At 36.4% G+C, this 25,664-nt stretch overlaps 2 protein-coding genes across 3 annotated transcripts; one reads left to right on the top strand and one right to left on the bottom strand.

Annotated features, from left to right (window-relative positions):
* The first annotated feature begins 2,876 nt into the window (after window positions 1–2,876).
* Window positions 2,877–9,816, top strand: LOC124397591. Of its 2 annotated transcripts, none has more exons than XM_046867146.1 (11): window positions 2,877–2,999; window positions 3,909–4,020; window positions 4,112–4,209; window positions 4,302–4,606; window positions 5,242–5,826; window positions 6,288–6,435; window positions 6,541–6,679; window positions 7,165–7,305; window positions 7,419–7,527; window positions 8,923–9,004; window positions 9,121–9,816. In XM_046867146.1, exons 2-11 carry the CDS (start codon window positions 3,975–3,977, stop codon window positions 9,265–9,267), a joined length of 1,800 nt encoding a protein of 599 aa, XP_046723102.1. In that variant the 5' UTR covers window positions 2,877–2,999; window positions 3,909–3,974; the 3' UTR covers window positions 9,268–9,816. The 2 variants fall into 2 exon arrangements, with proteins under 2 accessions (XP_046723102.1, XP_046723103.1); XM_046867147.1 differs by having other exon boundaries at window positions 7,419–7,469; window positions 9,121–9,260.
* A 143-nt stretch (window positions 9,817–9,959) lies between these two features.
* On the bottom strand, window positions 9,960–25,596 carry LOC124397592. The gene is made up of 12 exons (XM_046867149.1): window positions 25,525–25,596; window positions 25,210–25,277; window positions 21,427–21,526; window positions 21,207–21,315; window positions 20,970–21,092; window positions 19,360–19,557; window positions 17,426–17,549; window positions 16,215–16,429; window positions 14,057–14,103; window positions 12,463–12,683; window positions 12,280–12,369; window positions 9,960–10,599 (listed from the first exon to the last, which is right to left on the bottom strand). Exons 2-12 carry the CDS (start codon window positions 25,254–25,256, stop codon window positions 10,446–10,448), a joined length of 1,428 nt encoding a protein of 475 aa, XP_046723105.1. The 5' UTR covers window positions 25,257–25,277; window positions 25,525–25,596; the 3' UTR covers window positions 9,960–10,445.
* Between the last annotated feature and the right edge of the window lie 68 nt (window positions 25,597–25,664).

Genomic DNA, 25,664 nt, shown 5'->3' with positions numbered 1-25,664 from the left:
CTCCGGACATTTTCATTATACACTTAAGAGAAAGAGTACACATTGCCCTCGCACAGTGTTTCCTAAAGTCTAAACATAATCAATCAGAAAGTTGCTTCATAATTAAAAATACCTTTAAGTAACAAGGTATAGCACTAAGAATCCCATCAAACTAAAAACCCAGTTGGTGAGGTTCCCCAAATCCACAGGTCACAGGGTTTAAGTATGTAAAAAGGGTGTTACAAACCTGAAGTTGTGCCATAACCATGCCACTGCCCATGGTGTCTAAATGTAGCATACATCATCTGAACCTACAGCATGGGTTCAGCTCAGTTTAAACCCACTTTATTTGTAGTGTTAACCACAAATCATCTGTACATCATTTCAGGTGTAGATTTTTTTTATTTTGATTTCTAATGCACAAGCCAAAGGTGACTCTGGAAATGAAAACCTCCCTGCAGTATACAGTAGGTCAGGGGTCCCCAACCACCGGCCATGGATCATTTGCTTTGCCTTTTTCTTATGCCAATTTCTTACACTTGTTTCAGTGGCAGTTTTTTCTGTGCACCGATAAATTAAGCTCCTACTGATTCTGTATTATGAGAATGTGAGCTATTTTCCATGAATTAATAATGAAATCAATAACAATAATAAGAAGAATATAACATGCACATAATTGTTTTTAGTTATTTGCATGACCCCAGTCAGTGAAAAAAATGGTCTTGTGTGAAGTCTGTAGTCTTAGCATTAGCACCAGCTGCTTCTTTACTCAGAGATAATACTTATTATTTTTGAGTGATGTTTCACTTTCAGTACCAAAGGGTCTCTATTGTCTGAAAAAACAATCGACTGATCAAAAATCACTGAGACAGATGACCAAGAAATAATAAAATACAATGTGCATGGAAATACATTTAGATGATTAACAGGCTATGATCTAATAAATAACCCTGTCATTTCTGTACTGAGAATAAACTACCACTCAAATTTATTTAAAAAATAAAATCATTGCAATAAAAAAACTGAACTATAAACTAAAAAAAAAAATTTAACTAAAACTACTAAATGGATTTAAATGGATGGAACTTCCAATGAACACATAAAAAAAAAATAAATAAAAAAGTTTAGACCACACTCAGTTCAGGTTTAACTAAAACAGAGACACAGGCACAGACACAGTTAAGAGCATGTGGTTAAACAGATACAGATTGGTGGTCACTGGTTGAACATCCCAAATAGAGAACAAGAGTGGGCTAATGCTTTTGTGCAGAGCAAACAGTGGGCTACAATGAGTAATTGTACACTAACAAAGTGCATCTCAGAAAGACTTTGAAAAGGAAGGCAAATTTGATTGTTTCTGCTTTACGCTGAAGACATTTGTTTTTGAAATAAGAAGAAGAATGTGAGAATCATTTTATATCAAACCACTTTTGTTTGTCACCTTTGTTGGTGTCAGACTTGCTTGCTGTAAGTGTATCAAACCAGTGACCTCAACAAACTGTTCCTTATATTTATTAGATATTAATTATGACTTTATTTCAGTTATTTCTCATCTTCAGAAGGTTAGATATTCTCATTTGTGTTGACGTCTGCTGACTGATTTGAAAACCTCCCCTGATGAAGTCCTTTGTTGTGTGCGGTGTGTTTTGGGTCATTGTCTTGTCTTGCTGTTTACGAGCACAGAGAATGTTCCTGGAGAATGTTCTTCTGCTGCCATCATGAACTTTATCATCAATATATATTTGTGAGACTGTTCCAAAATCAGCCATGCAAGCCGAAGCCATGACATTACTGTCTACTGTGTTTGTGCATGTTGTGGTATGTCTGCTAGATTTAGCCAAGCTGTTTAAGGTTTGGTTGTTTATGTAACCAGTGGTTTATTACTTTTTTCCTCATCTTCAGCTCCACTAGTCTGGTCATCTTCAGTTCTCTGGACAGCTCTCTGGTCTTCATGTTTCTTTATCCTTATTATTTTTTTATTTATCATTTTTTTATACAGTAAATTCAAATGAAAACCAGAGCTCAAACAGACCCAGAGTCCTAACCATTTCAACAATAAATCTAACATGGTGCATTTGGGCAACAGAAAATACATTATACAAAATATACAAAAGGAGTCATGTTCTACTGTAAATTGCTTAATGCATCTAGATGCAAATATCAGAAAATGAAAACAAAATGCAGATTTTTCTTTTTAAATCCATCTTTTTATCGCAAAATAAAAATGTTTCTGTGACTTTGTTGTTCGAATATGTTCGGAGAATTACTTCTTCTTCTTCTTCTTTCGGCTGCTCCCATTAGGAGTCGCCACAGCGGATCATCCGTCTCCATACCACCCTGTCCTCTACATCTGCCTCTTTCACACCAACTACCTGCATGTCTTCCCTCAAAACATCCATAAACCTCCTCCTTGGACTTCCTCTTTTCTTCCTTCCTGGTAACTCCATCCTCAGCATTCTCCTACCGATATACCCCATGTCCCTCCTCTGCACATGTCCAAACCATCTCAATCTCGCCTCCCTCACCTTGTCTCCAAAACCTCTAACATGTGCTGTCCCTCTAATAAACTCATTTCTAATCCTGTCCATCGGCATCACTCCCAACGAAAACCTCAACATCTTCAGCTCTGCAGAATTACTGAATAATAAAATGCTGTTAGCTATCTGTTTTATTTTATTTGATATGTACCTTTTTCTCTTTCTGTATAATGCTGCAAAGTTACATAAGAATGTGTATCAGTTACATTATAAATAGAGTGTTGAATAGCACAGTGTGGTTCAATTCACACAACTATACTATTGACACCAAAGAGACAAAAAAAAACCCAAAAACAATCCCATCCTCTGTTTCAGTATCAGTACAAATCCCACACAGCTCTTCCTCTTGTGCATCTTGTATGTGTGGTTGTGTTGAATCGGAGCTCTCAGTGCCATCACATCTCCTCTCACTGTTCTCTGAAGAAGCTCCAGAGCTCTGGGATTAGTGTGGAACGGAAGCCACAGAGTAGAAACCACTTTTAAGTAAGTTTTGGTTTTCAAATGCCTTCTTTCATCTTTTTACATAATCTACTTATGTTTAAAAGAGAAATGTGTTAGATGACATTGTTTCATTATTAGTTAGTATAATAATATGACTAAAGATTATATTGGAAATCTGAGAGGAATATGATGAGCTATTAAAATGTATATTAAAGATGTGAAAGTTGCTGTGATCTTACTTCATAAATACTCCAGTTGTGGTTGAATTGTTCAGTTGTGGTTAAATTGTTAACGAAAAAGTCAAAAAGAAAAATGCTTCTTTATGCTGAAAATACCCAGCCATTGGAAAACAAATATCTCTATATAACCTATAGATATAATCTATATATTATTGAAATAGATCTATATATACGTTTTTAATGGCATTTAGCCTTGATCTATTTTAAAAAAAATGATGCAGTGATTTAGACCTTCTAGACAATCTGCTTAACAGTTTTAAAGCTTCAGTTATCATGTTAGTAGTGTTTGCCATAACTGAGCACATCTGCATTATATTAATACATTGCATTCTGAACCTCCACTACTTCTATGGACAATGAATAACTAAGATGATAACAGAAAATCCTCTTGAAAGTCTGAGAAGTTAAGAAATATCTCTTTATTTTTAAGAATGTACATTTCTAGGCTTTGGTAGACTCCCCTATACAGAGCTACTTACAATTATCTCATTCATAAAACTGAGCAGTTGAGGGTTAAGGGCCTAGATGTGGCAGCTTAGTGATGGTATGATATGAACTTACAACCATCTGATCAGAAGACCAATATCTTAACCACCGAACTACCCCTCCCTCTCTCCTACCTCGTAAAGCGCTAGAAATGTGTTGCTATTTTTGTTAACAGAAAGAATGACATCAGCTTTCATCTCTTTCTCTGATTTTGTTGTCTATATAGTCAATAAGAGCACGTCTTTTTAGTGCGCAATATGTACACATACCTTAATGGAGCTTAAATCGGAAGATGGAGTTTACAAGGATGAACACATCAACTAAATGTGACAATGCAGGTACCTTACATACAAAACTCAGTTTTTGCTTTTATTAAAGAAATAATTAAGGTTTGTCCCTCAGCAGGAATTCTGATTCTTATTTCTTCAGATGAAGGATGGCACATGGTGATTGCCCCTCGTTCAGCTGAGAAAAGCTCAGATCAGCAGGACCATCTGGACGGGGAGTTCTGCGGAAGCCTTCCAAGGGTGACTTTGCATTTTCAGTTTTGCTGCATCACCCCTGACATTCAGGGCTTTGCCTCTGAGTAATTAAATCGCTTCACATATTTGTCTTCCAGGCACATTTTTTGCCCCCTGACTGTTTTCGAACGGCTGCAGAAAGAGGCGCATTCTCTCCTGACAGCCATGACCTCTACTTCAAGGGTGAATGGCTGCCGGATCAGTGCTCATGGGACAGTTCTGCAAGTGTGGCTCACTCATGTAGTCCACACCCACTCGCACAGCCAGGCTTTTACAGTCCCAAAATCACCCGATCGAGACATTGTGATCCTTCAGCAGAGTTTTCCATGACCAATAACACAAAGGAATACTCTGCTCATACTCTGCCTTTACCTCACACCAAATTAGCTGTTTTCAAGCAAAGGTGAGGATTGATGATAATCATTAAAGTGTGTATAATGCAGCTATTAAATGTATTGCTCAACTCAAAATAAGTCTTCGATAAGTACAATAACTATAAATATATATTTATAATATCAAAACACTTATTTAAACTGGCTCTGTTTTAAGGGTCGGGGGTTGGGAACGTTTACTGGAACAGTTACAATAAGTTGCTATTGATAAAGTTGTAATTGTATGTGTATATAAATGATTTAAGATATTACAATACTGTTTGAGTTTGAGATAAAATATTCATATTAGAACAACAAAATTTTCTCTGAATGGCTCTTGATTTGAGCCTAGGGTTTCACCTGTGAATTCTTAAAAGGATAAACCATTATAAGACCAGAAAACTGTGTATGGGATCTTGTGGTTGTATCCATTTCCCTTGTGATTCAACATGAAACGCTTGAGTAGTACAGAGTGCCTGATCCAGCTCAATCCAGTTTGATCATTTTCTGCTGACCTTTCACATCAACATGTCTGTAGCACTGCCACCCACTGGACGTTTTTTCTTTATTGCACCCCATTGAGTGAACTCTAGGGACTGTTTTGTGTGAAAATATTGTTGTAATCTTGTCCTGACCCATTTCACTACTTTGCATATGTCTATTCTAGTGCACTGTCCTCCAGGCCACAAGGAATCAAGACCTCAGTGGTGGAGAAGCCTCGACTGATGAGGGCTGCAATTTCTCCAACATTTCCAGATGCAAACCCAATAAATCCACTCCAGCAACAGCCATATGACCAAGGATTTCAGCATGTTAAGGACCAAGAAGTCCAGACTCGTTGTTTCTCCAGCATGCAAAAGTGTTCACTGAACTTAACCAGCACAGAGATCTCAAAGAATAAGGAACATCTTTGGAATCATTGTGACCAAGCTCAGTCTACAAAAAAACAGAGTTTCTTCAGTGTAAAGAAATGGGCTCGAGATCCACATGTGTTCAACAACAGCTTTACACTTTCACAAAGTCCTTCTTCACCAGACCATCGGAATTTACAAAGAGATAGCAAGCTTACTGGCTACTGTAAACTCAGCGTGTACAATGGCACCAGTTACACTTCTAATAGTCCCCAGGATATTTCTATCTGTGCCTCATCCAGCCAATCACATGGCAGATGCATTCAAAACAACAGCCAACTGAACAACAAACAGGACTCAACTAATGCAGGAAATTATTCAGTCACCAACAGTAATAAAAGGTGTGTTCAACTCAAACCACTAGCAGTTTAAAGGAATTTAAATATATGTTACACAATAATATTTACATTTATTTTTTATTTTTTTTCTCAAAAAATTACTTTTATGTTTTGTTAAGTAAATACATTTTTTTTTTAAATAATATTTATATTGTGAATCATTTAATAAAGCAGAATGAATGAAAAAAAAAATCTAGAATTGCAGTAAGACATATTCCTTTGAATAATGATGAATGAAATTATCGTGTCTATATTAAATGAAAAATGCCTAGATATTCAATAATAATACGGATTTAGGAATATTATTTTTTAAGATATATTTAAGTCTATACTTGCAATGTTATTTTTATTTTTTTTATTTTCTAATCAGTAATTTGCTATAGTTGAAAATAACCTGCAGTTACTGATTAATAGAGCAAATGTGATTTTTCAGCATTCTTTATTTTACATGATGTTTCACTCAGGCAGGTAGACACAAAGTCAAAAAATGTGTTTGGCCAGCCTCGAGTGATTGCTACACTCCGCTCAGGCTGTACCTCACAACCTGCTCACAAGACCACTGTAGTGGAAGACTTGAAAAAGCTCATTCTGATGGATGAAGGAACTGACTCGGTTAGTGCTCTTTCACGATCCAAACCATTGTTTCAATGACGAACACTGAAAGTGATTTCCTTAGGCAACACTTCACAGTGACTGCCATGTTTGTTTGTGTTTTAGCCAAAACAAACAAAGAGAAGTTCTACTGAGTGTCATCAAGGTTCACCTTCACCAAAGCCCTTAATATTCTCCAGCCCTGTCTTCACCAGACGCCCTGTTCCCACACCAAACCAACTCTTTCTGCAGTCTGACACCAACGGTAAGAGCTCCTGACTAGTGTCAGATACACCTGATATTATTTTTCTGCTGCACATATTAAAAAAAGAAGCAGCGCAGACAGGAGCCAATGACCTCATCTTTTATCCTGAAACAGTGACAGTGATAACAAAAGGTGACTACCTCATACGACACTTGACATTTGGCAAAATTTGTGACTGAAAGGCTTATTAATAGATATTTTGACCAAAAAAATCATAACAAAATTTAAAATATATATAAATTTTTTTTTTCTGTTTTTGGCAAAAATGTGAAAGATAAAAATTTCACACAAATAATGATCTGGAAATACACCAACAGCATATTCTGTCAATTTGTTTATTCATTTGTTTATTTGTATAGCAAAACCTTATCAGTGCTGCTTCCAATGCTAGTATTATTAGTTACTACTGAAAAAATCAGTGATTTTAAAATAATGATGTATTTAAAAAAAAAAAAAAATGTATTCATTAAGATTTTTTTCCATAGTGTGCCAACCACGATGTGGTCTCTCAGACACACTAGTGTCGGACCAGGATGCACGGTTTGATCAGGATCCCCTGCATCTGACAAACACAGCCTGCACGCTTGACTGGAACAGACTGGTGAACGCAGCTGAGGCTTATGAAAGTAAATAAAGAACCAAAAAATACTGTATATATAATTCTCGTAATGACTTCACAACATGATTTTTAAGAGCTTATGTTTGTAAATCCTGCGTGTTTTATTTACGGTGTTTGTAGCACAGGGGGTGGCTGATCTCCTGTCTGGTGAGTCCCGTGACATGCAGCCAGGTAGGAGTTCTGAACCACACAGTCCACACCTTCCTCATGCTCTCAGTGAAGCTCCAGAGTGAGTCAAATCTTTTACAGTTTTGCTCATTCAATCTAGGTTTTTTCTCTCATTTTTTTTATTTTTAGTTTTCAGACTTTCGAAATTTCTAAACAGCAAAATGAAACGTCAGGAAAAAGGACAAAATGAGTTATATGTCCTAATTTAATTTAGTTTGGATATTAAAATTTGCCCAAGTCATATTGGAATACATGACATGATATGCGCTCCATTTAGTTTATTTAGGTAGCTAGGTTGGATTAGGTTAGGTTTTTGAAATGTACCTCATTAACAGAACACGTGAACACAATTCACTGTGACCATCAGTCAGCACTGGACCATTAATTTGATTGGACAAGCAGCATTTGAACAGTACAACAGCACTGGCACGTGACACTGTTTATTTGTATCGCTCTGCTTGTCTGTATTTGCAACCGAAAAGTCACACTTTAGCATCTGTTTAATTGAAACTGCTACTGCACTACAATGGGCAGTCAGTCGTTCTATATGTTGCCTGCTGTGCAGCACACATCACTCTGCTGTGCATGGCTTCTTTGCAAACAATTTCGATCACAAAGTAAAAATAAATTTACTGTAGCTACTTCATCTGAAACGTCAGTTACTCAGTATTACTGTCTTGTTCATAGAACTGTTGTATAAAATATTGTACTTGCAATCATGCTACTGTACAGAATTTCAGTATATCAGCACAGCTGGTATTTGGTTGTAGGCACAAAGCCAAGCCAAGCTGATATAAAGTACAGCAAAATTGCTTTAATAATGGACATATTGTCTGTTAAAAGAAATAAAAGAATCATAAACCTACTAATCCTGAATACTTTTCACACTCAAATAAGAACTTACAGCTTTGCCTTTAACTGTCTGACTTTGAGACCCCTTCAAAGTTCAATAAGTGTATCTTCACTGAAAAACTTACCATGTCAAAAATGATGTTATTCTTCATTAAAGAACTGTGTACTTTTTGTATACCTTGTTTTAAGTCTTAGATAACGTGACTAATAAATTACTAATAAGTCACTAATAAATGATAAATATGAGAATATGAAACAAACAATACCTGTTTAACTCTATTATAATCCATCTGGCTTTTTTTAGTCCATATAATGACTTAATAATAATAACATTATCAAATTAAAGAAAGGAAATGTGATGTTCTGATTTGAAACCATCATTAACTACATTTTAAAATATTTGTTTATAACTCTTTTTTTCTGGAAGGTATTGAATTTGAGGCACTTCAAATTCCTATTCAGTGTTATTTATGTGTACATTATTGTGATTTGTTGAAAACTTCTTTGTTATAATTAGAAATATTGAGTAAATACAGTAACTCCTGCATTATTTTAATGACTCGAATGTGTCTGATGACTCAAATTGTACAACATTTTGTTCCAGAGGCAATGTTCTCATTAACTTTCGTGACCCACTCTCTCACCTGGAGACCATGCTGATGAGGCTCAGCACTGATCTGCTGAAGGTGAGCTTCAAATTAATGCCAAAAACAATGTCAGAGCACAACTGCACTGGGAATCTACTGACCTGCTCATTAACCCCATGTCCTTCTCTCTCTATCCTGCATGTTCTCTCACTCAGGAGAAGAAGGACAAGGTGGCTTTGCTGGCAGAAGTGTTAAAACTTCGCATGAGCAACGAGCACCTGAAAGAGGAGTCGCTATCTGCTAACGTACAGCTGCACAAAATCTGCCAGATGTTCGGCATAAACCCAGAATCAGTGGAGTAGAAGAACCCAGAAGCAACACCATGAGGCCTCTTTGTGTTAAAACTCCAAATGGCTTAAAATTTAATTGCCAGTAAATAAAAATATCATGACAACATACAAATGTTATACAATTTCACAAAACTTTTTTTTTAAACTCTTAAATTAAAACTATGATGAAACATCCAGACACACAATAATTCTGTAACATAACTAAACATAATAATAAAATGTAAGTCTCAATAAATAAATCAACAAACATCTGTTTCTAAAATGTTTCTATTCAATTATGCATATACTTTATGCATATGATTTTAAAATCACTGATACTCTGTGAACTATATTGTGTATTTAAAATGTTTTTTATTTGACTGCTGCTTTTTTTTTTTTTTGGTTGTTTTTTATATCTGCAGTTTAATGTAATTGGTAAATATGTAAGCAACCCAACCTAAAACTAAACCTACCCAAATTACGCTGCTTTAAAAACACTGTAACTCTAAAATGCATCTATCCAACAATAGTTGATAGGTAACTTAAGAATTATGTTGGGAAATAAACAAAATATGAAAAATATACATGTCAGTGTATCATATAATATTTCTTTACACGAGATGGAGTCAATCATCAATAATATGTTTGGTGTCCAAAGTTTGCTTCCTTAGTTCTGTACAGAAACTACAAACCTTTTAAGTAAAAATACATAAATGTTATGGAAGCTTATAGCTACTAGTTTAGCATCCTGGCTAAAGAATCACACACTCACCTTAAAATCCACTGTTTGACTCAATAACACGGTAGTGCATAAAAATGATAAACATAAACATAATAATAATCATAATAATAAAAAAGATAATAATACTAGATATGTTTCTATTAAGATAAAAATAAAACAGAGGAAAAGTCTTGGCTTCAAGAAACTTCTTCATCAAACAATTTCACATTGGTTTAAGTGATTTATAGATGTGCAGTTTATACACAGTGCTAAACTGGTGGTTGTAAACTTCCATGACTTCAATTGAACAATGAATGAAACAAATTTTAGGGACCAAACATGTCTCCACTGCTTGTCTACTCGTCTACCAAGAAGCAGCTGTAAATGTCTCCATTTTTTATGTTTTTGTTTATGTTTGTTTTTTTAGAAACACTTATTGATAACTCTAATCTCAATATGGTATAGCTGCAGTAAGAGCATAAACTGATGTTCAGGACTTTTCACTGGAGGTAAACCACATGTTTCTGTGTGCCAGTAACATGTGTAGTGGACTGGGAATGCAAACCTCCTCTTCCTCTTCTGCGTCCTGGCCTTTACTGCGCACATTCCGGTTGTGTTGACGACTGAATTGTCTGGCCTTAAGACTAAAACAAAGAAAAAATAAAATAAAATAAAATAAAATAAAATAAATAAATAAAATAAATAAATATATATATATATATATATATATATATATATATATATATATATATATATATATATATATATATATATATATATATATATATATATATATATATATATATATACATACACCACTCACATTTCAGCAACCATTGTAGTAAATCTTCTCAAGGGACAATACTATGGAAATAAAACTAGGATATATTTTAGAGTAGTCAATATGCAGCTTGTGTAGAAGTATAGATTTACTGTCATCTGCAAATAACTCAACATACACCATTATTGTCAAAAGGGTTGGTAAAAAAAAGTGAGTACATCCTAAGAGAAAACAAGTGTATGTTGTGTAACCATGCAAAGCCACATGTCCTTTTCATCATGTTCATGTTTTTGTCTGCTTGACAGGACCATACAAATTTGTGTATATTGTATTAGAGCAGGTCCGATTTGGTGCTCTACCTACAATTCTCACATACTGACCACTGGATGTTCAACATGGCACCTCATGGCAAAGAACTCTGAGGATTTGAGAATTAGTATTGTTAATTGTAAAATTGAGTTACAGTCCAGTGGCCAGGGTCATACAGAGGTTTTCCAAAACAGGTTTCACTCAGAACAGGTCTCACAAATGATTGATCAAAGAAGTTGAGCCCTCGTGCTGTGCGTCAGGTGCAGAAGCTGCTTCAAAAACAGACGCATGAGTGCTGCAGCATTGCGTCAAGGGTTGCAGAAGCGAAAATTTCCGCTTGTCAGTGCTCAGACCAAACGGCACACATTGCAGCAAGTCATTTTGCATGGCCATCATCCCAAAAGAAAACCTCTTCTGAAGCTGGTTAACAAGAAAGCCTGTAAACAGTTTGCTGAAGACAACCTGTCCAAGAGCATGAATTACTGGAACCATGTCCTGCGGTCTGATAAACTACGATAAACTTGTTTGGCTCAGCATGTGTGGTGACACCCTGGTGAGGAGTATTAAGAAAATTGTGTCTTGCCTACAGTGAAGCATGGTGGTGGTAGCCTCATGGTCTGGGGCTGCATGAGTGCAACATACTGCCAAGATGACAACTGCCTTGCTGAAGGTGAAGGTAATGGACCTGTGGGGCATCCTCAAGCAGAAGGTGGAGAAGCACCATGTGTCTAACATCCAGCAGATTAAGGCAGTGTTTGATAACAGTGTTGCTCACACAAAATATTGACACTTTGGACACAGTTTTGACATGATCACTTATCTCGACAATAATGGCTGTATGTTGAGTTATTTTTATAGGAGAGTGAATCTGTACTGCTGTAAAAGCTACGCATTGACTACTAGAAATTTATCCAAATTTAATTTTTATTATCTTCCCTTGAGCAGATATACTAAAATGGTTGATGAAATCCCTTACTGAGAGAATGATCACTCTGCTTTATTAACTATTTAAAATTTAGATCTATTATCAGCGAATCTAGTTTTATGTGTAATGTAACATTCATGGTGAATAGACATTTTGTAAAGTAGATTTTGTTTGCTAAAAGAAGTAATTTTTTTATTTGTTCTAAATCATCTAAAAGTTTGTTTAGACAAATTGTTAAACAAAACATTTTGTACTATTGTGTATTCTTCTGTAGTAATGCGATAACACACTTAATGAAAACCTGCCTACCAGTAAACACGCCTCTCATGTTTAGGCATGATGTGCCACAAGTTAGCCAGCTCTTTAGTCACTACAGTAGAAGGAAGTCCAGGGTGGGTTCTGCTCAGAGGACAGAGACATGTATCGTTACTGTCCTCGTTCAATTCATTTGTAAAAAAAAATATCCAAATCTCATTATAAAACCTGAGATACCTGAGATACAATCTCCTGTTAATGCGACAGAACATGATAAAACCATTCACACACTTCTTCTTCTGGCTTGGGCTTGAAACAGCCTGCCCTTTACGAAAGGCCCTCTTGCTTTTCTTCTTAACATGGGAACGCTGATTTGGGGTCCAGGTGATGTCATCTGAACATCTGTCCTCTTCCTCACATTGAGTGCAGGCATGTCCGTCATTGCCATTCGTGCAGTGCTAGTCCAGAAAAATGCAACGATGAGAAATACTCCTTTCAGGCTGCTCATACCACAGCGCAGATACATTCTAATACATTTTACATACTGAACACTGCTTTATCTCATTAACTAAAGCTAATGCATGAACTGTAAACAACTAAAGAGTGTAGTTTATAATAGGATTTTAATCACACACACGCACACACACACACAGACACACACATCCATACAACATTGACAATTTATTTATCCAAAACTGCATAAAACCTTTATGACTTATGATGATTACTATCGTTATGTAGTTGAACACACCAAAGTGAACACACCAAAAACGCATCAAATCTCCCCAAACTTTAAAAAATAATGGACTCTGCTTTACATTTGTTTTAGATTGTACTAATATATATATATATATATATATATATATATATATATATATATATATATATATATATATATTAGGGCTTTCAATCGATTAAAATTTATTAATCAAGAATAATTGCATAATTGTTACGAGTTAACTCGTAATTAATAACAACTTAATAGCACATTGCAAATGTATGTTTATTATTATAGAAACGGTACTTAACATAGAGCATGGAAACTAGACATGTTTCAAAGGTCATAGATATTTTTCAAAGAACTTGTTCATGTCTATTAGACACATGAATTAAAGAACAGAGAAATACCAGGCTCCCATTACTCCTTTTTCTTTTCAATGAGCACTTGAGTTTATTATTTATTTATTTTTTATATCAGAGGGGTTTTTTTTATATCTAATGAAAGGACGTCGTAAATGAATGTGCTGTGTGAAGGTTTCTGAGATCCTCCAGCACTGCTCGACTGGTACCACCTTCTCTCAGAATGAGAGGTAAGTACACTTCAAGGCTCTTCTCTGTTCTGGCACCGAGGTGGTGGAATGAACTTCCCCTAGATGTCTGTACAGCAGAGTCCCTGATTATCTTTAAGCGACGACTGATGACCTAACTCTTCCTGAAATACCTAAATTAGCACTTTCCAAGTTCGTAGAATTCGAGTTATATTTATATTGAGTTTGTAATCTTGCGTACCAGTGTAGATTTATTCATTACTAGAGATTTAAAGCACTTTTGTACGTCGCTCTGGATAAGGGCATCTGCTAAATGGCGCAAATGTAAATGTAAATGTAATGTAAATGTTTTAATTTACCCTCTTTTCTATTTATTAAATAATTTTTATATTTAATTTTTTTTAATGTATATATTTTTTGTATTTCAAAAAAATATATAATAATATATATATATATATATATATATATATATATATATATATATATATATATATATATATATATATATATATATATATATATATACATGACCCATTTAGAAAACTGCATAGCAAATGAAGTACCTTTGGAGCAGTAGGTTTAGGAGTGACCCACACATCTTCAAATAATGCTGTAAGAAAAAAAAGCAGTCAATTGATAGTGACCAAGACTTATCTTGCTACCTACCTATATTCAGTCAAATGTCTGTACTCTCTATCTGTATTTTCCATATTTATTTATTTTACCATTTTAAAATGTGTTTTAAGTTATAGAATAAAGCTGTACAGTAGGTTGCATTTTATCGTAGACCAAATGATAGTTACTTGTTTTTTTTTTTTACAGTAGTCTTTGCTGTGTTTGGAATGTACAAGTATTTTTCATAAAGGAAATAACACCTGGGAAATAACTGTAGCAGAAGCCTAAGATTTGGAAACATTATAGTGTTGCTCTAAAGCTACACTACCTGGATAAATACGACACTATGAAGTCTCATAAGCACTGTTAAGTGCAGTTTTAGGGGCAAGAAAAAATCCAGGATATCACCATCCATAAAAATCTATCAATGAGTCTGCCTGTCTGACTATAACCAGCATACAAATAATTTGAACCCTTGGGAAAGAGTTTGTCTAATTTTACAGTAAATATTTTGTTATTATTTATTTTATTATTATTATTATTATTATTTTTTCAATAGTACAATTTTAACTCAGCCATTATGGATGCACAAGCCAGTGCACTCTTAGTGCCAGTCCCAAGCCTGGATAAATGGGGTGGGTTGCGTTAGGAAGGGCATCCAGCATAAAACGTGCCAAATCAAATATGCGGATCACGAATCAGAAATTCATACCTGATCGGTCGAGGCCGGGGTTACCAACAACCACCACAGGTATCGTTAGCCAATTGTTAGTATTGTTAGCCTGTGGAAATTGGGCTACTGTTGACATAAGGAGGAGAAGGGGAGGAGGAAGACATCAGGAAGTAGAAGTGTAGGAGAGTGGAGGTGAGGGTGGGTACTTAAAATGTTGGTACTATGACTGGTAAAGGGAGAGCGGTAGCTGAAATGATGGAGAGGAGAAAGGTAGATATGCGGTGTGTTCAGGAGACAAAGTGGAAAGGGAGTAAGGCCAGGAACACTGGAGGTGGGTTTAAACTGTTCTATAATAGTGTGGATTGAAAGAGAAATGGTGTAGGGGTGATTTTGAAGTAAGAGTGTAGTGGAGGTGAAAAGCTGAAGAGCTGATAGAGTAAGGATGGGGCGATTATAAATGTCATCAGTGCTTATGCTCCAAAAATGAGATGGAGGAGAAGGAAAAATTCTGGAGTGAATTAGATGAAGTGGTAGAAGGTGTACCTAAGAATGAAAGATTGCTGATTGGGGCAGACTTTAATGGGCATGTTGGTGAAGGGAACAGAGGTGATGAGGAGGTGATGGGTAGGTATGGCTTTAGGGAGAGGAATGTGGAAGGGCAGATGGTGGTAGATTTTGCTAAAAGGATGGAAATCTCAGTGCTAAATACATATTTTAAGAAGAAAGAGGGTCATAGGGTGACGTATAAGAGTGGAGGAAGATGCACACAGGTGGACTATGTTCTATACAGGAGATGTAACCTGAAAGAGATTGGAGACTGTAAGGTGTTGGTGGGGGAGAGTGTAGCTAGACAGCATCGGATGGTAGTCTGTAGGATGATTTTGGAGGTGAAGAAGAAGAGGAGGAGAGTGAGGACTGAAAGAAGAATAAGATGTTGGAAACTGAAGGGGGAAGAGTGTAGTGAGGTTCAGGGAAGAGGTCAGACAGGGGCTTAGTGGTGGTGAAGAGGTGCTGGATGATTGAGCAACTACTGCAGGAGTGATGAGGGAGGCAGCTAGAAAAGTACTTGTTGTGACTTCTGGAAATCGAAAGGAGGACAAAGAGACGTGGTGGTGGAATGAGGAAGTGCAGGAGAGCATAGGGAGAAAGAGGTTAACAAAACAGAATTGGGATCGACAGGGTGATGAGAAAAGTAGGCAGGAGTACAAGGAGATGCGGCATCAGGTAAAGAGGGAGGTGGCGAAAGCCAAAGAAAAGGCATATGAGGAGCTGTATGAGAGGTTGGACACTAAGAAAGGAGAAAAGGATTTATACCGATTGGCCAGGCAGAGGGACCAAGCTGGGAAGGATGTGCTGCAAGTTAGAGCAATAAAGGATGGAGATGGAAATGTGTAACTGTGTAGTGTAATTGCTCCCTGTGCATCTGGTCTTACTCTGTAGTTCCTCCTGTCCCTCAGGTAGCAGTGTGTGACTGAGTCCTCGAGCTGGTGATGTGAGTAGAGAGGGACTGAGATTCAGCCCTTCTCGAAATCCCAGCAGTGGCAGAAATGGCAGCAGAGGTGTCTGTGGGAGCGTAGGACTATCATCAAAATGATTTTTGCCCGAAGGAGGAAGAACTCCAAACATCCGGTCTTTCAAAACAAATGACCTAAATACAGGGAAAACAGTTTAGGTAGAACCTATGAATGAATAAAACATGACAGAACATGGGGTTTGTGATGAAGTGCTTTAATGTTACCACCGCAAAGTTGATTATTACATTTTAACAGCAAATCAGGTCCTTTAACCAAGTGTTATTTATATACGTTATAAATATTAGGGCTATCTATCGGTTAAAATATTTAATCGTGATTAATCACTTGATTTCCATGAGTTAACGTGACTAATCGCAACTTAATCACACATTTTTATCTGTTCTAAATTAAACATAAAATTAATACTTTTAAAGTTTTTTATATTTTAATCACAATAGGCATGCACAAATATGGATGCTTTGTGCAAAGGCATGTTTATTATTAGTGAAACCATATTCAACATACAGCATAAAGACAAAATATTCTTGTAAATGTAATTTAAAGTAATTATAATGTTTTAAATTAGGTAAATCATCAAGACACCAAACAGAACCTTTGCTATGTTTTCACATGGACGGTTTTAATTGCCGGATGTGTGAATCATCAAGGATTTTGGTGTTCGGTGCTTAAATAATGATTTTTTGTTTTGTTTTATATCTGACTAAAGGAAGGACGTCATGAATAAATGTGTGTTGAAGGTTTTTAATTTTGCCTCTTTTGTATTCATTTATTTATTTATATATATATTTTTATAAAAATGGTCAAACAGAAATGCGTGCTGCATCACGCATTAAAATGTTTTTAATTTTGACAGCCCAAATACAGTAAATACTTATACCAATATACACACAGTAATAAAAATTATGTAATTTATACATTTGATTTTGTGATGGCAGTGTTAAAAATAGCCTTAACCACCCAGAGATTTCAAAGGCATCTCTAAGCAGTGACTCAGATTTCAGACACACTAAGGATGATTTCTTTTGCACATTTTTTCCAATATATGTATTGCAGGACATATTTTTTTATATTCTTTTTTAAATGTTTAATAATCTACTGCAAGCACATACCCTGATAGGGGAGAACTTAGCTCCTTGCTTCCCTGACTTCCATTTTCACTTCCTGTCCTATCATCACAGAGAGAGCACTGGCTTCCTACTCCATGACAAGGTGATTCCTGATCCACACTGCTTTCTGCAAAGAGTCCAGGTTTTATTTTACTATGTGTCTTTTTACAAAGTGTTTGTAATGAGATTATTCTAAGTGCACTTATAGGGTTAAATAATAGGCTAATGTAATCCATTTAGGAACCTTCACAACCGTTCAGCGTATTGTAAAAACATGCAATTATCTGTGACCACTGGTAAAGACATGGTACTTCAAAAGGAACAGCTGAACTAAACACTTAAACAGTTATCCAATCAATGGATCATGTGGCAGCCACACAAAAAGTCTTATTGATGAAAGGTCAGAGAAGAACAGCCAGACATGTACCTCAAAAAAGTACTTTTTGCATTTGTGTTGAGCAGAAAAGCTTCTCAGACATTCACAATTATTCAAACCTTGGGCTGAATATTACACAACAGGAGAAGACCACAGGTTCCATTCCTGTGAGCCATGAACAGGCGTACTGAGACGGGGCAGGTGAAGACTGGCAATGCTTTCTAATCTTGGACTGTCCAGATTCTGTTCATCACAGCTGTAAAGAGCAATTACGTACTTACTTCACTCCTGACAGCTTGAACCAGAATGGACATTTTCCTCTGAGCTTTCTCAATACCTGACCTTTCTCAGTTTTTTGCACCCTTCTGTGTAAAGAACTCGAAACTCTAAAGACTGTTGTGTGTGAAAATCTATGGATTTGCATGAATTATGCACTGTGCTGCTGCCACATGATTGCCTCATTAGATAATTGCAATAGCCAAGAGTCCTATTAAAGTGAAGTGTGTATTCAATTCAATTCAATTTAATTTTATGAGAAAATATCTTTCAATTTTTTTTATTTGCATATAATCTAATTTACATTTTGACATTTTATATAATTGACAGTACTGAGTACAAATTTTGAGCGGGTGTGAAAAAAATGCTGTAAACTAAGAATAAGTGTAAGTTTATCTTTATCAAAGAACAAAATGAAACAAAAGAAAAATCCAAATCCAAAGTAAATAAATCTTTGGTGTGGCCAGCCTTGGCCTGCAAAAAAAAAAAAAAGGCATCAGTTCCTCTAAGTACACTTGCACACATGCTTCTCTCTCTTCATATAATCCCAGTCAGACTCGATGATGCTGAGATCAGGGCTCTGTGGAGGCCAAACCATTACTTCTAGGACTCCTTGTTCTTCTCAATGCTGAAGACAGTTTTTAATGAATGTTTGGCTGAAAATTTAGGGTCGTTGTACTACTGCTAAATAGATTTTAGGCAAATCAGATACCTCCCTGATTGTACTGCATGATGGATAAGTATCTGCCTGTATTTATCACCATTGAGAACTACCTTGTGTCTTAGTCTTGCCATGGCGTATGTCCTGTCACATGAAACTTCCACAACCTCACCTTAGCAGCAGAGTTTTTACCCAGTTTTAAGCCTCCTACAAAGCTGTTTCTGTTTCAATAAATAGTTTGGACTGTGTTTATTATACATATGAAATTGATGGTTATTAACACATGAATCAGACACCTGACCCCAATCCTACACAAGCCATGGTTTTGTGAAAGTGTACAAAGTGTGTAAGTGTAAGAATCGATGCAAATTTTAGGTAGTCACAACAAATACATGGATTTTTCATCTTTTCACTCAATAAATTTAATTACAAATGAAATGAACACATTAAGATTTTAATTGATACTTAATTAAACTATGCAAAATCCCCTTAACGTGGATGTTGCATTTAGTCTAATGTATGTCATCCTTTTATATACTGTATATAATAATAATAATAATAATAATAATAATAATAATAATAATAATAATAATATATAGATGCCTTTTTAAATTCACTTTTGACCTGTTGTGGAAGAAGAGGTAGTTGGCAGAAGTGCACTGACACTGTAGTTGGAATCAGAAGAGCATGGAAGTGAGCTGTTGTCCTCGAAAGAACACAAAGTTTCATCAGTAGCTTGTGTGCATTCTCCTTTTGTGATAGTCATTACATTTTCATCAGCATCTTCTTTATGGAGAGTCTGAATGTTGTCATCAAACAGTTCTGCATACATTTTTATCACATCATTTGGTTTAGTTCACAACCAGACAGAAATAAGGGCATCCATAACTAAGTGCAAAATGTGAATCTAAAGAAATAAATTACATTAATTAAAAAATAGTAATTAATTAATTAATTAATACAATTAAACATTTTCTTATATTGCTAGTTATTCAATTTGATGAAACATTAAGGATGTAATTATAAATGTGTTTTTGAATAAGAGTCAACAGTATACACCATAACATAAAACCACCACTTTTATACATAACCATATAAATAAAGCGATCTTTAATCTAATTCGTGGCAGTCTTAACATTTTGAGAGATTATGTTAATGTGTAAAAATCAAACAATCATCAACCCATTAACCATTGATTAAAATTAGTTGTAGTGTCACAACAGTGCAAAAAAGTTCTGTATAGCCAGAATAAAACTGGTAATAAGATACCTATTCGTAAATGTAAAAAAATATTGTGAAGAAAAAGAAGTGAATATGTGAAGAACATGGTGAAGGTGCCTGGGGTCAACAATGCAGAATACTGGAGAATGTGTTAGAGAAGTAAAGAAAAGAGTGCAGGCAGGGTGGAGTGGGTGGAGAAGAGTGGCAGGAGTGATTTGTAATAGAAGAGTATCTATAAGAGTAAAAGGGAAAGTTTGTAGGACTGTGGTGAGACCTGCGATGTTGTATGTTTTAGAGATGTTTTCGTTGGGAGTGATGAGGATGACCAGGATTAGAAATGAGTTTATTAGAGGGACAGCGCATGTAGGATGTTTTGGAGACAAGGTGAGGGAGGCGAGATTGAGATGGTTTGGACATGTGCAGAGGAGGGACATGGGTTATATCGGTAAGAGAATGCTGAGGATGGAGCTGCCAGAAAATAGGAGGAGCAAGGAGAAGGTTTATGGATGTGGTAAGGAGATACATGCAGGTAGTTGGTTTGAATTAGAGAACAGAGTAGTATGGAGACGGATGATCCGCTGTGGTGCCCCCTAATGAAAGCAGCCGAAAAAGCAGAAGAAGAAGAGGAAGAGGAAGAGGAAGAAGAAGAAGAAATGTAAAAAAGATTGTAATGCATCATGTTTGTTCTTAAAAAAAATCTTTGCCATTTTGGTATAGGAAACTTTAACCTAACACAAAATTTTACTCACTTCTTTTTTTTTACTACATTTCAGAAAAACAATCTCATCCCTCACTACTTTGATCTCACTATTTTATGTATAATACACAAATCACAGTAATAAATTGAATTTAAAAAGAACTTGTCACAAGACCACATCTATAACCCACCAGTTGTCTCTAAAATTAGTGACTCTTACTGTGTTCTGTAAATATAAAATTGTAAGACTACTTAACAGATTATAATTTTTTTTCTACATTATGGACAAAACACTAGGCATGACTGCATTGCCTACCTGAATTCAGAGTGTCTTTCTTGCGGGGGCGGCCGCAACTATATTTGCGCTTGGCTTTTAATATGCGTGGAGGAGTGCTGGGCTCTGAGTGAGCTGTGTCTTCGCTCTCTGAATTAGACTCATCTGTCTCTCACACACACACACACACACACACACACACAGACAAAAAAGTATATAAATTTATACATCCACTTACATAAAATAATTTAAAAAGGACATAAGAAGAATGAATTGCACCTCTGACATTGCTTTCTGGAAGGTAGTGGGGAGGGAGGTTGTCCTGTAATCTCTGAATATGTGTCTGGAGAAAGTCGAAGTATTGGAGCATGTGGATTAAAGTTTCTTTCTGTTAGCAAGAGCATATAAACATAGATTATTATTTTATTTTTGTTTCACTTTAAAGCAGTAGATGCTGTGGGTGCTGTTAGTGTTAAGATTCAGTATATTGTATGGTTACCTTAGAAAGAGAACGCCCACTTGCTGGCTCAGAAACAGGAAGAAGGCAACGGATCTCTTTCAGGCTATTGCTCCAGCTTGTGTTCCAGTAACAGCGATCCCTAAAATGATCCAATAATCTTTTACCAATTGGCCATTTTCATTTATTCCACAGCACTCCATATAAAACCTGATTGGTCCAAATGTGTTGATTAAACATCTCTGAGGTTTTGACATTACTGTATTAGCAAATTACAGGTTTACAGTTATTCTTATGTGTTATTGTTTTACTGAACGCTCATTGACTCGGACTGGGGAGAGTTTCAGGCTTGAGTATAAGCAGGATTCCTGTCAAGCTTAATAATTATCCTTTAGAACTTGATTATATGCATGTCGGCTCTTTCATGACAATGAACCTAGTGACTCTATTACAGACTAAAACACACCCTGCATTCAGTCCAATTACAAGTTTCACTAAACTATTAAAAGTACTGGACACAAATGACAGAAGTTGAAGGATGAACCCAATCTATGATGCAGTTTACTGTCTTTCTAAAAAATAGTTGACTTCATAAAGGTTAAGCATTGTGTCCCTCAAAAAGTCTCTCCGAATTGGCCACGTATAGTGTCAAGTAGAGAAAATATTCATTTAATGAAACTCATTATTATTCTCGCATATACATATCCATATCTATCTATCTATCTATCTATCTATCTATCTATCTATCTATCTATCTATCTATCTATCTATCTATCTATCTATCTATCTATCTATCTATCTATCTATCTATCTATCTATCTATATATATATATATATATATATATATATATATACAGTGGAACCCGGTTATGTCGATGTCCTAGGGGGTTGCCAAAAAGCATCTAGGTAACCGATGATCGAGATAAATGAAAATCAAAATGGCGGCAAAATATTAACGTGCTTGAAATTTCTTTATGTACATGATGTGCGTTAATAAATGAGAATGTGCATGCACGTGTTTTTGAAGGGTTTTTTTACACAACAGTGTTGCCGCGATTTGTTTGATGAAGGCATGCTATAAAAATACATACAGTACATGTTTATCTGTCAGGAATCCACCTGCCACGCCCCCTTCGGTGCTTTCTCGGCCGCTTTCTCTGAAGCTCCCGGCTTCAATCGTGCACATATGGTGCTCGTTTATCATCATCACCAGCTCCTATTTAAACTTCCACACTCTCACCGTCCGTTATTGTTGGTATATGTTGGTTCACGGCGGTCGTTGTTATTGCTCATGCGTATCCCGGTACGTGCCTTCCCACCGGCACTCTCTCAACGGCTGCGCTTTTCTTCCCAAAGCGCATCGCGATTCCCCGATCCTGCCGGTGTTCATTCTATGCTTTTGCTGCTCATCCCACGTTCTCCCGTGTGCTGTTCAGCGCCGCGCTTCTACTTTCACCTCCCATTCATCGCATAACATTTAACAACAAAAGGCATATGTGCACTAACTAACAGCAGAGATTCACCAGTATACAATACAACACCTGTAGCAGCTGTAAGCCTTGATTTTTCCGCCACTTTCGCGAGTTCTTCTGCGGCTGCACCGAGATAACTGACGTTAAATGGCAAATTTTCCCCCCTTGTGCTCGAGATATCAGGGTTCGGCGACATAAAAAAGTCGACATAACCGATAAAAAAATGCTTCGACAAAGCGATAATTTGGCGGTTCCACTTCAAAAACGTCGACTTAATAGGGTTGTCGAGGTAACCGAGGTCGAGATAACCGGGTTCCACTGTATATATTTAAATATATATATTCAATGTTGCACATGTGGAATTATTGTCTCCGGAAAAAGCAGCATAATTGATAAAAAAAAAAAAAAGGCCACAGGTACTGACTCTACTGGCCTTATGGCAACACGTTATGTGACAGCTTACATTTTTCACTCTTTGTTATATTGCAGCCATTTGCTAAAATAATTTAAGTTCATTTTTCTTCCTCATGAATGTACACATAGCACCCCATATTAACAGAAAAACACAGAATTGTTGACATTGTTGCAGATTTATTAAAAAAAAAAATTAAATATCACATGGTCCTAAGTATTCAGACCCTTTGCTCAGTATTTAGTAGAAGCACCCTTTTGATCTAATACAGCCATGAGTCTTTTTGGGAAAGATGCAACAAGTTTTTCACACCTGGATTTGGGGATCCTCTGCCATTCCTCCTTGCAGATCCTCTTCAGTTCTGTTAGGTTGGATGGTAAACATTGGTGGACAGCCATTTTTCTCTCTCCAGAGATGCTCAATTGGGTTTAAGTCAGGGCTCTGGATGGGCCATTCAAGAACACTCACAGAGTTGTTTTGAAGCCACTCCTTCGTTATTTTAGCTGTGTGCTTAGGGTCATTGTCTTGTTGGAAGGTAAACCTTTGGCCCAGTCTGAGGTCCAGAGCACTCTGGAGAAGGTTTTCGTTCAGGATATCGCTGTACTTGGCCACATTCATCTTTCCCTCGATTGCAACCTCGATTGTCCTGTCCTTGCAGCTGAAAAACTCCCCCACAGCATGATGCTGCCACCACCATGCTTTACTGTTGGGACTGTATTGGACAGGTGATGAGCAGTGCCTGGTTTTCTCCAAACATACCGCTTAGAATTTAGGCCAAAAAGTTCTATCTTGGTCTCATCAGACTGGAGAATCTTATTTCTCACCATCTTGGAGTCCTTCAGGTGTTTTTTAGCAAACTCCATGCGGGCTTTCATGTGTCTTACACTGAGGAGAGGCTTCCATTGGGCCACTCTGCCATAAAGCCCCAACTGGTGGAGGGCTGCAGTGATGGTTGACTTTCTACAACTTTCTCACATCTCCCGACTCCATCTCTGGAGTTCAGCCACAGTGATCTTTGGGTTCTTCTTTACCTCTCTCGCCAAGGCTCTTCTCCCCTGATAGCTCAGTTTGGCCGGACAGCCAAGGCCACTGTTCTCTTAGGAACCTTAAGAGCAGACATTTTTTTGTAACCTTGGCCAGATCTGTGCCTTGCCACAATTCTGTCTCTGAGCTCTTCGGGCAGTTCCTTTGACCTCATGATTCTCATTTGCTCTGATCTGCATTGTGATCTGTAAGGACTTATATAGACAGGTGTGTGGCTTTCCTAATCAAGTCCAATCAGTATAATCAAACACAGCTGTACTCAAATGAAGTTGTAGAACCATCTCAAGGATGTTCAGAAGAAATGGATAGCACCTAAGTTAAATATATGAGTGTCACAGCAAAGAGTCTGAATACTTTTCAGTTTTTCTTTTTTAATAAATCTGCAAAAATGTCAACAATTCTGTGTATTTCTGTCAGTATGGGTATTTTTAATACTTTAATTAACATGGGCATGGACAAATATAAATATATGCCTTAAGCAAATGTATGTTCATTATTAGTGGAACCATACATAAAATAGCACGTGAAGGCAAGATAGTCTTGTAAATGTTTTAAAGAAATTGTGCTGTTTTAAATTACGTAAATTGTCAGGACAAAAATCAAACTTTTGCTATGTTTCCACGTGCACGGTTGTAATTGCCGGATGTGTACATCATGGTCGATTTTGGTGCTTAATTGATATATATATATAAAATTATTTATTATTCAATAAATCATTAATAACACTGGAATAGGTCTTCTCAGTGGATGAATTTTCCAGGCGAATCAATTCTAGGACTTTACAAATATTGTATTTCAATGGTATTTTATGAATATCTAATTGTCTTCAGCTTTCTGATCTATGTATAAGAACTGACAAGAAGCCAGCACCTTCACCCTAGTACATTATTTCATTACCTCTTCTTGCAAGAATTGCCTTTTACTTTCGTACTGGTTGGAGGCATGGCTTCACCAACACCACAGACCTGTGTGCAACAAAATACAACACATTTATTCCATAATCTATTTATTACATCTCCTCAGTCCTGAGGCAAAGTGGTCACGTGACTGCTCCAAATCCGTGTTGAACAAAAGTTTGTCTTCTCATCACACAAATACAAAATAAACGAAGAAAAAAAGCGACAGTTTGGTGTAATAAACATGGACGATTAACATAGAAACTATAATTGACCTCTTTTAAATATAAATTTTTCTTGTGTTTTATTAACTCACCTTTATTACCAAATAGATTGTTATGACAGAATCGGTGACATCTCGCGCTCCGCTCACTGCGCGATCGCTTTGATTGGCTCGCGCACAACCAATAATAAGCTTAGAGTCTCGTATGAAGAGCAACAGGGTTCTGAGCGCAG

This window comes from Silurus meridionalis, chromosome 15, assembly GCF_014805685.1.
Source record: "Silurus meridionalis isolate SWU-2019-XX chromosome 15, ASM1480568v1, whole genome shotgun sequence".
In the NCBI taxonomy this organism is placed as follows: Eukaryota; Metazoa; Chordata; class Actinopteri; order Siluriformes; family Siluridae; genus Silurus; species Silurus meridionalis.
Note: the sequence above shows the minus strand (reverse complement) of the source record. Positions and strands in the feature narration are given on the sequence as shown.

Excerpts from the sequence above, each read along its gene's own strand:
- LOC124397592 (XM_046867149.1), bottom strand. The coding sequence starts at position 25,256 with ATGCCTCCAACCAGTACGAAAGTAAAAGGCAATTCTTGCAAGAAGAG. Across the intron at positions 19,558-20,969 it reads GAAAGACACTCTGAATTCAG|AACTGTTTGATGACAACATT; the intron begins GTAGGCAATGCA and ends AAATGTATGCAG. Across the intron at positions 12,370-12,462 it reads AACAGGAGATTGTATCTCAG|AACCCACCCTGGACTTCCTT; the intron begins GTATCTCAGGTT and ends TCCTCTGAGCAG.
- LOC124397591 (XM_046867146.1), top strand. The coding sequence starts at position 3,975 with ATGGAGTTTACAAGGATGAACACATCAACTAAATGTGACAATGCAG. Across the intron at positions 6,436-6,540 it reads TGGATGAAGGAACTGACTCG|CCAAAACAAACAAAGAGAAG; the intron begins GTTAGTGCTCTT and ends TTTGTGTTTTAG. Across the intron at positions 9,005-9,120 it reads TCAGCACTGATCTGCTGAAG|GAGAAGAAGGACAAGGTGGC; the intron begins GTGAGCTTCAAA and ends TCTCTCACTCAG.